The 11,401-nt window shown below is 43.9% G+C and overlaps 2 protein-coding genes across 3 annotated transcripts; one reads left to right on the top strand and one right to left on the bottom strand.

Moving 5' to 3' along the window:
- Positions 1–1,814: 1,814 nt before the first annotated feature.
- LOC118430971 (intelectin-1a-like) lies at positions 1,815–2,877 on the top strand. Its single transcript, XM_035842003.1, has one exon. The coding sequence runs from the start codon at positions 1,846–1,848 to the stop codon at positions 2,752–2,754; it is 909 nt and encodes a 302-aa protein (XP_035697896.1). The 5' UTR covers positions 1,815–1,845; the 3' UTR covers positions 2,755–2,877.
- Positions 2,878–2,980: 103 nt separating this feature from the next.
- LOC118430972 (calmodulin-A-like) lies at positions 2,981–9,912 on the bottom strand. 2 transcript variants are annotated; one of them, XM_035842005.1, is made up of 4 exons: positions 9,799–9,912; positions 5,721–5,913; positions 3,896–4,053; positions 2,981–3,741 (listed from the first exon to the last, which is right to left on the bottom strand). In XM_035842005.1, the coding sequence occupies exons 1-4, from the start codon at positions 9,816–9,818 to the stop codon at positions 3,597–3,599; spliced, it is 516 nt and encodes a 171-aa protein (XP_035697898.1). In that variant the 5' UTR covers positions 9,819–9,912; the 3' UTR covers positions 2,981–3,596. The 2 variants fall into 2 exon arrangements, with proteins under 2 accessions (XP_035697898.1, XP_035697897.1); XM_035842004.1 differs by lacking the exon at positions 9,799–9,912 and having other exon boundaries at positions 5,721–6,304.
- Positions 9,913–11,401: the final 1,489 nt, after the last annotated feature.

The following is an 11,401-nucleotide window of genomic DNA, read 5'->3' as shown; positions in this document are numbered from 1 at the left end:
CTGGCGAGGTTGAGGGTGGCTTGTGCCGGCTCTGGGTGGTGGTGTGTCCCGCGCATCCCTGTTGTGGAGGGGGAGAGCGTCAGACCTGTATGAACAACACGTGAACCATGAGACAGTGGGAAGGGACGGGCGCCCGGCAACAGGTCCGGTCCCAGACAGACAAGTACAACATACACATCTTCCACACCGCCCAGCCCTCCCACAAACGGTCTAGGGTGCCGCGAACGCGGTTAGGACTGGGCCACGCGTGTCCACAACTCAGTCACCACGCCTTACAGGTACGCACTCATACACAAGCGAACTAAAACAAATGGTAGCAGAAAACCCCAACACAGCCTCCTGGACCATGCCATCGTCTTCCTCTGTTCCTGCCTGAAAACATTCACGAAAATCAGAAAATGACATAAAAATCTGGAAACTCTCGTTCTGATCCACGCCTCAGCATTAAAAGCCAACACCCACAGGTTTCCTTTGCAGAGGATAGAAAGGATGCAAGAAACATGGCGACAAAGGAATTTCAGAGAACCACCGGCTTGCCACGTGGGCACCAACTATCTGCTTGGATGTAGCTGTCGAACGCTGCTAAAACATACACAAGGTCACGAAATCACACAAAATCACTCAGCTCCACGCGGAACAGAACGCCAGCGTGAACTAAAGGCGTCCTAAAGTCGACTCGGCCTAGGGTAAAAGGGTTGAAGCTGTAAAACGAAGAAAATGGTGTAAGGCAGCCATCCTTCCCCGAGCCGCTGAAAAGCTAATACATACGAATAAGCGACAGATATGCAAATATTAAAACAATACAGCCGGGCCTCAGAATTCCAGGTGCGCTAGACGGCATCCAGCACAGCAAGACAAAAAATAAAAGGACGGTACAAGTAGCTCTGCACTCCTGAAAGCACACACAGTATTTTAATGCACGAGGAAAAACACGGAATGTCTCGTCAAACCTTCCGGGGAACCAACGTCCCCCGTACGCCGACCCGGCGATACCGCTAAACCCTCGAGCTCCCTTCGGCGTTCAAGGCCGACCTCGGTGGCGACAAGATTTTTGCTTTGGCGGTGGTAGGCAAAGAGTGGAAGGTCCGTCGGAGACGAGGGCCACAGTTGGACTGACAGTTTGGCATCTCTTGGTACTGTGGGGTCAAGGGTCATACTTTCGGGACCAATCACTGATCAGGTCAAATAGCAAGCTAGTTGGGTAGGGTTGCAACCCTCTTATCTTTCTATCAGTAACTATTATCTCAGTTATCGATTTCATTACACGTACAATTTGTAAGACATAAGTAACGGTTGATACATTTTTCTACTTATGTTCGAAGAACGATGAAGGCCATCATAGTGTTGTTGTCCATTATTTCTATCGGATTCTAACGATGTGTCTATGCGTACAGTAAACGGAGGTACGTGCCAGTACACGTTTGTGGTTCCTAACGACGTGGCGTCCCCCACCCACTCCTGCTCCGACACCGGAAGTCTGCAGTCTGACATAGAAAATCTACAAAACACCGTTGCAGGACAGCAGGTAACCAAAATATGTCTGATTTCAATACAACACACGAGTTTCGGAATTTGCATGAAAGTTCAGCTGTGGGGGTGAATAACATATTAAAGATTTTAAACGCTGTATCCGTATTGAAAAGTCTCCTTCACAAGATTTCGTTCGGTCCGTTCTCATACCTGACAGGTTTACTGAGAATTTGATCTGGGGTAGGCACAAAGAAAGCGTGACAACACATTTAAGCATTGACTATTTGTCATATCTGAAAGCATTAATTTCTTTACAAACTTATCAATATTTTATAGTGCAGCATTGTCAACGCCCTAGATAATCGTCTGTCCCAGATGGAAACCACCGTAGTGGCCACTCAAAGCTTGGCTAGTCTGGACCACGGTCTCGGTACTGAGCTCAACCCCGCTTCCTCCTGTCTTCTCATCAAACAGAACAACCCCTCCAGCCAGGACGGTGCCTACTTCCTTATCGGGAAGGACGGAACCATCTACCAGACCTACTGCGACATGACCACGGCCGGAGGCGGCTGGACGCTGGTCTCCAGCGTGCACGAGGACGATGTGTATGGTGAGTGTACGGCCGGGGATCGGTGGTCCAGCACCCGAGGGAACAACATCAACTACCCCGGTGGAGATGGCAACTGGGCCAACGTGCACACATTCGGCTCCATGGGGTCGGCCACCACCGACGACTACAAGAACCCGGGCTACTTCAGCATCAGCGCCTCCAACGTCATGCTGTGGCACGTACCGAACAACGTGCCGCCAAAAGAGTACAAAACCGCCGCCTACCTACGGTACCGCACCGCCACCGGTTTCCTGGATAGCTACGGAGGCAATCTGTACTCGCTGTTCAAAGATCACTTCCCCATTGGCTACAACTTGGGTACGTACACCCACGACAACGGTCCGGCCATCCCTATTGTGTACGAACAGGGCAGTAATCATCTGGTGCAGTCACTGTTACCCCCGAACGTGGTGTCACAAAGTGAAGCCGTCCCCGGGTTCGTGCATTTTCGGGTCTTCACCAACAATGGAGGGTCCCTGGCTGTTTGTCCAGGTGTCAACTACGTTGGACCGAACGCAGAGACAGTGTGCATTGGGGGAGGGGGCTATTGGGCTGAAGGTGCATATCATTGCGGTGACTTCCCACTTAAGGACTACAACGGCCACGGCACAGGTACGGAATGGAGTGCAAGCCAACTTGTCACCGAGTCCGTCATCATGTTCTTCTATCGCTGAAAGTTCAAAGACACATTTCAAGATTCACTCAAAGTAATCCCAATACTTGGAAGGAACAAATTTCCAACCTGGAGGATATGTTCCTGTAATTGTCACAAGAAGGTAATAAATGTATACAGTTTGTGTGGATTGTTCATTCGAGTGTCGACTGATACTGCTAGGATAGTGTGATGTAGCTGAATATCCCCTCTCTAAAAACAATAGGCTCTCGATCTCAAAAGCCATATACAATTTTAGTCGTGTTCTTTAATTTGTTTTTTTTTCAAAATAAAGTGCAAGTGGCTTTAAACACGAGATGAACATAACGTTAACCCTACTTATACAGATCTACCTATCCTTCAGTTCAATTCAAGCTGGATTTTTATAGTATACATATATCATGAAATCGTTTATGTTAACAGTCGGTTAGTAGTGCGAAGGATGACAATGTACATATCATACAACATTGCGTCAGAGTTCAGGAATATGACAGGAAGATGTCGCCTTGTAGAAAACACCTTTTATACGAGTAGTGCAATGTACACCCCGGTGGACAATTCAGAAAAGACGATTATAATACAAAATTCCTCTTTACTTCGGAGGTTGATAAAATAATAGAGCCAGACCAGACCCCATTTTTCATCAAAACTGTCCATGTATGATATAGGGTCCCATTCACTTGTTACTGCAGATGTATAGCGTTGAATATAACACAGGCTTGAATAGTTCTCTGGTTCAATGGTCATGTAACTCTTGTAACCTCTCAGCGCCCCCTGACGTCTTCACCACGAGCAACAACTCCGGTCAACATGCCTTCCGTTCTCTGGGCATAAACCGAGCCGGCAGGTTGGACGTGTTTGTCATCACTTGTTAATCATAAGCCGTATGAACTCCTCATAACAGACCTGTCCGTCCCCCTCCACGTCTGCCTCCTCCATCATCTCATCTACCTCCTCCTCCGCCATCTTGTCTGCGATGTTCATCATCACGTGACGGAGGTCTGGAACGCTGAGGAGAAAAATCGTTCCATTTCAAAATTGCCGCGTTTCTTTGCATTCAAAAAGATAGATGACTTAATGAACATTTCTCACTGTTTCTAGTTTGTAAAGACTTTAAATGAATTGGGACTTGAAAAGAATGCGCTTATTCCCTACGGTATTACCTGATGAAGCCGTTACCCTCCTTGTCAAATACCCGAAATGCCTCGCGCAGCTCGTTCTCCAGCTCCTGATCGGTGTCCATGGGTCTCGTGACCAGGGCAAGGAACTCGGAGAAGTAGATGGTCCCTGTCCCGTCTGTGTCTACTTCGTTCAGCAGCTCCTGTTGGGAAAGAACTAATGTCATTAGATTATATGCGTATCACAATACTTTTCTATCGTTTTATAACACCGATACGCCATGCGTAAGGCTGTAGGCATTTGTCTGTTTACAAACGATATGTACTTTCTTAAATATTTAGCATTAGCATATAGTCAAGCTACGTTCCACGAGATATGCTGCTATTTATAACTTTATTTTTATACTAAAATTTAAAGAAAATGTCAGAAAATGTATCGTAGGCAACAGCTGATACGACTTGGGCATTTTCCCTCCATTACAGTCTTTGCCTTTTATATATATATATCGCCCTTCGATCCACAATAGACGGTCAACAAACGGTTAATCCTTAGCTATTCCGTATCCGCCTATTATGTTTGGCCACGACGATACAACGTGCATACCACACATCATGTAGAGTTCATAGGAGGGCCAATGTGTTACTTATCCTGTACACATATACAAAGTTACCCACCCACACGGAAACGTCAAGATCACTTGGCAGATGAATCTGCATTGCCACAAACCGTGACATATAGGTCTTCTTTTTGCAGTAATAACACCAGATGGTGTTTTTCCCAAGTAAACTTTCAGGGCCATTCCAACGATTCTGAATCTAATCTAGGTCGGCTATCGATTGATTTTTCAAACAGGTAGATTTGTTGCTAAGACCTTAAATAGCCCCTGACTAATGACACAAAGGCAGACTAATACGAGTATAAGTAAGACATATGATTTCTAGACCTGATAGCATTTACAGAAAATAGAGCCAATTTTGTGAACAGCTGCCGTACGATAAAACTTTGATGAAGTACTGTTACTCTGTAATACCGGCCATTGACTATAAAAAAGGAACGTTGAAGTTCACACCGATTGGTAACACACGCACGGCGACAGATGAATACCACCTTAATTCAGCGAAATTAGCATAAGATTCTTATGAATCCCCTGTTTAAGAACACTTCAGAACTCTGTTTCAGCCCCCCTCCCTCTTCAGCGTTCTCTGCCCGAACACCTGGTGATCGGCCCCTGCTGGCTGAACATTATATAATATCCGGTTGTACAACTTTTTTTAATGACAGGGTCCAGTATGCAGTTATCTTTGAGCAAAGGCGACGAGGCTTTAATTGGTGCATAGTTTAATCGGATTTCACACTAGATTGCCTTCAACATTTCCCACCAAAGATATATGCACAATGACAAGAAAAAACCTCCCCTATCTGCTTGGATATTACACCTGTCACGATTTCCTGGGAAAGAAAGGTATAATATCTGTGTCGGGACGTGCCTTTCCGTTCCGTTCCGCACTTAGCTACACCTTTATCCGGTCTAGCTTCAAAGTAAATATACATGACAAAAGAACGTCATGGTAAAGGGAAAATACCAGCACACATTCGTGTTTTCTTGTCAGACTTGATTCCTGTACTCTGTTAGATTCTGTGGAATGGCTTACGTGCCCCTTCATGTTCATGGTATGATGCCAAAACAAATACACATGTAGTAGGACAAAGGGTTCTTTGAAATATTACACAGTAATCATGAACAGAGAAACGTGATATTGCTCGCACTGACAATGGACTGCTCGCACTGACAAAAGGAAAGAGGTAATAAAGTGCAGTTAAGGTAATTAAGTGCAGTAGTTAATCTTAAACAATCTTCCCTAAACTCACCTGGATTTCAAACTCAGAGGGATCCATCCCGAGTGATCTCATGGCCGAGCCCAACTCCTTAGCGCTGATAGCACCGTCCCTGTCTCTGTCAAACACGTCGAACGCATCTCTCCATTCTTGAATCTCATCTTCACTCATTCTGTCGGGGTCCGCAGCGTGTGAGCTTCTCCTGGCGGCGGAAGACCTGCGGAGACTAGTGCGGATACCAGAGAAGGACAGTCGGCGGTGGTGGTGGTGTTTACCGGCAGCCGTGCGCTCTGACCCGCCGGGCTGTTCTTCAATAATACTAGTACCTACAGGGTCGTCCCCTGTATCCCTCCCGGCCATACCTGTTCTCCCAAGGACGGCTGAACTAGGTCATACACATGTGCACGTTTACTGGAGTACTTTAGCCCGCTTTCCTACCAAACGTTCTGCTCCGATTACAAAAGCCACTAAATATCGACATAAACACGGTCACCGCTAAACCGTCCATCAGTCGGGGCGAGCCCTCAGCTATGTGCCCCCGGCAGTTTAGCTGGCGTATGGTGGGAACAAATTTGTGACTCGTTGTTTCCAGTTGGCAACTCTAAAGGGACCGTTCAGTAACCGCTACGGTTGGTCGGTAGCGTGGATGGTCCCAAAGAAGGGAAAGGGGCAAAATTCCGTAGTAAGAACAGCGGAAATAGACCAATGGACCGGCAATACGATTTGCTTCGCATCACTACACTCTTGTTTCCGAACAGTCCATAATCAAGCAAGGACAATGACCCACCTTAATCTGACACATTTCGGAAGGGGGCTGAAGCGGAAAGTATGGATTCAAAGAAAATCAATATGATTACGAATATGCGTTTTACTGCACAGACAAATGATTTGAACACAGCGATAGAGAATGCGCTGTATTTTGCATCGGATGCATGGGGTAGTTACGTTGGCTATGGGTCATGTACAAAACTCAATGGAAAGGTTCTGCACCGTGTCCCGTCACGTGATCACTGAAACAGGTGCATAAGGCGAACGTTAACCCGTATGCGCATATGTATCCAAGTGAGAAGTACTTTGCGATTGGACATCTTTAATTAAGAAGAGCGTGGTTAAGTGTTGTTAATCGTAGGCAGTGGGCTACAACGTATAGTCCCGTCCTTCGTGATAATACAGGATACGTCTTTGATACGATATCTGATGCGGTTATAGCCCTTTAAGTCATTAAATTGACGTAGTCACCCCCACACCCCCAGTAGGATAAACTGCTCGAATACAGCCATAAAAGTCAGGGAACATAAGACTTGTAAGATGATATCTAAATTTACTATCGGCGCTCAATTCCTAATAACTTACCCAATTTTATTTATGCTTGCTATACATGAGTCTGAGATCGAGACAGTAGTGTCCATATTTTTGATGTAACCAATTACATCAGGAACGGTTGTCGTGAGAAAATACCAGGTGACGGGGATAGAGCTATAATTCTGTGTAACCTGTATATGTGCAGAACATCGATCTCGTACTAGGACTGGACCATCCCCCTCTACATACAAACACACTGCATCGTCCCCTTTATAGTGTCTCCCTCCAAGATAAAGCCAATTCTTAATTTGTGTGACCACATTGTTGTGGGAGGGTTAGGCTTAGAGTGAGTAGTGTGATGTACTTTAGATTAGGGCAGTCACAGCTGTTTGTATCCGATGCCAGGGGTTTTATTGGCTTAAAGTCGCGCCAAGATGATGTCACAGATGACCTTGTTACTCTATTAGCCTTTATTAATGTCCAGGGACATGCCACTACAGATGTCTCACTCAGAGATATGTTGGATATACTTCTCTAGCTGTGGTAGCTTCAGTGGACAAGTCTCAAGAAAAGTTTGAAAAGAAACATATTCCTTTAGAAACCCCATTTAATTCCCACTTTACTCAGAAGTACTGTTAGGAGATGAAGTAAAAGAAATTTAAGAAGTGACAAGAAAAGATACACTGTCGAAATGAAGTTAACAGAAAGGAAGTTAAAAGAAAGAAAGGCTTAGAAACTGTTGGACCAACATTTCTACACGCATACACTATCATTACTGGTCTGCCCCTTTAGTATAATCTAAAGCTCCCTTGTAAAATATTGATGCTATTCGCCTCGTGGGTCAAAAGTAACGGAAAACACTTGTTTATAGTGAGTTGCGTTAATGAAATTTATGGCGAAACTGTTTTCATAGCGCCAATAGCTGGGGTTATGAATATTTCAGACGCACACGTTTTCCGAGTCGAATCGGAGAGTGTCAGAGTAGCGACTTTAGAGTCGGCTCAGGACGACAGAAATGTAGGCAAAAGTTTCAGCATATTATTATTATTATACGTGATGTCACGTTATGTTTGGTGATTCCAAGACAACGTGACCGCGGCGTGTTAGCATCTAACACCGAAAGTACTCTGTGAGCTATTACTAGTATACAGCCACTACCCTGAGACCGCCAGGAATCTTGGCTTCCCTGATCGTGACGACTGGGGACTCCCTTGTGGCATGTAGCCCAAATAGAGATCGCTAATGCGCAATTAGTACCGAGGAGCGATATACAAACGGCTGTCTGTCTGAGTAACTCTGTAAATAGTGGATAATTCAAGTTTCAAGAACTAGACACTAGCACTGTACAAATGTAGATAAATAAATAAAGTAGACTCTTTAACAACTATCCGTAGTCAAATATATATGTGATAAGACGTGGAATATTTGTGGATTTGTAGGGTAACGTTGACCCTACGAAAATATATTATAGTGTATTGCCAAATCTAAAAGCAGATTTTCCACTCGTAAATCCGAAACTGCTGCAAATACGATCTTGACAATGGAAGATTAGCTTAGATATTACACATCAACGTCCTTGATATTACACACACACACACACAAAACCCTCTGGATGCCAAGCTCAACTGTAGTAAATACAATGATAGTGCCAACTGCCGTACGGGGCCAAACCAAATATGTCTTTCCTGCAAAGATACGGACTGTTATTGTACACCCCGTATCTCATGTCACATCTTGGAACGACAGGAATGTCCAGCCCAAGTTCAGATACAGGGTCGCGGGAGAGAGTTACGGTAAGGTTAAGTGAAAGTTAAAATTAAAAGCTAAATCTTCTGAGCTTGCCAGGACAAGGCGGGAAAAATCAAAGACAAACTTTGGAAAGTATGGAACTGTGCACGTGTATTAGATAATTCCGGGCTCATCATATACATTTGTAGTCGAATAGGCCCCAACTGCTATTAGTGGTTCACCCCTAATGACGTCAATCTAGACGGTATATTTTTAGCTTCGCCAAGAGATACAAATAGGCTTTTAATTGCTCAAAACTGTATAATCTTGTTAATTTTTCATCACAGTCTTCTCAATTACTCTGTTAATGACTTAAAAGCCATATTGGCTTTTGGGGCGACCTCTTCAGCCTTCCTAACGTCATTGGATCCTTGGTTATACATAGGCTTTTAAATGCGATCTTATATCTAGAAAATACAGCTCCAGCGATACAGCTCCGAGCTTTAAACCTTTCTTTTTTCAAGAATCTTCAGTTTTGAGGTATTGCCTTTTCAATAAAGTTTTACAAAACAAGCAGCTAGCTGAAAGAAGATATGAACTGCGGCCATGCCAGACTTGAGAAAATGACGGGTGCATCATGTCCATGCGGCGAAACTCCCTTCCATGTTGATCATCGCTTACCAGCCGCTATAGAAGTCTGCGAAGGAGGCTGAGAACGTTACATCACCTAGCCGCTAGAATCGGTGGTGTAGTGCGAAGGCGCCATCTAGCGACTTACGCGTGCTTCAACATTTTTGACCTTGACCCACATTGTCTGGTCTAAGTAAACCACACTCCTAGAAGTAACTGTTAGGCATGCTTAGTCAGTGTTGTTAGTCTTCATGTTACATTAGCAAGTGTATGGGAGCTCACGTATGTGGACATGCCTCTTACGTATACGTTACTGTGCTTTCTCATTTTCTCACCCATAATAAATAACGTTAAATCGCTTTGTAGCAATACTGAACATCAGCTGCAACATACACAACTCACCTTCAAATGAATGCAACAAAGTTAACAAACATCTATGAGGTCACTTTACCTTTGTTGTGGGAACGCCATGGTATTGTGCAAGCTACAGTTGCCCGCACGAACACCTCGTTGCGTTGAGATCTCAGAAGCGACAGTAGTCGGTAGCTCCAACAGAGGAATGTCTGCAACTGGTTACCTGAAAGGAAGCATCATCAGACGACACCTGCACTCCTGATTTGGCGCCAAAATTATCCGTTTTTAATCTTTCTATCAGTGCATTATTAAAGCGGAACAATCGAGCCCAAGGTTTATACCAGACTGATTCTAAATTCTGCAAAGTACACATATAACGTTAATTACCAACAAATGGACAACGGAGACCGACCTCCTTGATTTGCCAGGATGGTTACTAGTATATTATGTGGTGTTTCGAGATGGCCGCTAGAGGTCGCTCATATGAGAAGTTTTAATTCCACCTGCCAGTCACAATTTGGTATGCAACAGACACCATTAAAAGTCAATACCTGAAACATGGCTCAGTCATAAGGCCATTCGTTAACAGTTAAGTGCTCAGGTTTATTAGTCAAAGTGTGTACCGTATAACATATGCATACACAAGAAACTGGAGCAATACCAAACTTCTCAATAACAGAAAGTGACATTTTGATTTAAATATGGATGTTGCACTAATTACCTTTGCCAGAATGGCTAAGGTTATGTTTTGGGCTTGTGAGTCTGTGTGTCTGTCTGTCTGTGTGTTAACAGCATAACTCAAGAAGTCTTGGATGGATCCCGATAATATTTGGTAGGTATGTAGGGCTCGGGAAAACGAAGGTCAAGTTCGATAATGGGCCCCCTAGCGGCTTGCTAAGGTACTGCAGCAGAACCTCAATTTTTGATATCTCCTGTTCTGGACATGCTGTGATCATGATTTTTGAGTGGTAGATAGCCCTTGAGGCAGAGAGTAAGTGCTGTGAGTTTGGGCCCCCTAGCAGCTTTTTTGGAACTGCAGGCGCCGGTTTCCTTTCAAACTTTGGACGAGAATAACTCTACAATGTGTTGACGGATCGTCATGATTTTTGGTATGTAGATAAAATGAGTGATGACTTACATAATGGTATACTAATTATGCAAATCAACAGCTAATTTGCATAATCAATGAGGAAAATTTATAAATCCACTGCATTCCATGATAGGACTTTCAAACTTGTCACATATGTAGCTGGGAAGGAGAGAAATGTTGATAGATATCAATTATGCAAATTATGGCCTCATTTGCATAATTAATGAGAAAATATGAACATGTTGATGGATCATCATGTTTTTTGGTATGTAGGTAGCGTAAGTGAAGACCTACATAATGAGATACCAATTATGCAAATCAACAGCTAATTTGCATAATCAATGAGGATATTTTATAAATTCACTACACTCCATGATAGGACTTTAAAACTTGTCACATATGTAGCTGAGAAAGAGAGAAATGTCAATACATATTTATCATGCAAATGATGATCTCATTTGCATAATTAATGAGAAAATATGAACGTGTTGACGGATCATCATGATTTTTGGCATGTAGATAGCCTAAGTGAAGACTTATATAATGTGATACTCATTATGCAAATTAACAGCTAAGTTGCATGAGATGGCTTGCACCGCTTATACACAAT

Source organism: Branchiostoma floridae, chromosome 14, assembly GCF_000003815.2.
Source record: "Branchiostoma floridae strain S238N-H82 chromosome 14, Bfl_VNyyK, whole genome shotgun sequence".
NCBI classification, from domain to species: Eukaryota; Metazoa; Chordata; class Leptocardii; order Amphioxiformes; family Branchiostomatidae; genus Branchiostoma; species Branchiostoma floridae.
The sequence above is the reverse complement of the archived record's forward strand: the minus strand, read 5'-3'. Positions and strand labels throughout refer to the sequence as shown.

Excerpts from the sequence above, each read along its gene's own strand:
- LOC118430972 (XM_035842004.1), bottom strand. The coding sequence starts at position 6,047 with ATGGCCGGGAGGGATACAGGGGACGACCCTGTAGGTACTAGTATTATT. Across the intron at positions 4,054-5,720 it reads CCTCTGAGTTTGAAATCCAG|GAGCTGCTGAACGAAGTAGA; the intron begins GTGAGTTTAGGG and ends CTTTCCCAACAG. Across the intron at positions 3,742-3,895 it reads GAGGGTAACGGCTTCATCAG|CGTTCCAGACCTCCGTCACG; the intron begins GTAATACCGTAG and ends TTTTCTCCTCAG.
- LOC118430971 (XM_035842003.1), top strand. The coding sequence starts at position 1,846 with ATGGAAACCACCGTAGTGGCCACTCAAAGCTTGGCTAGTCTGGACCAC.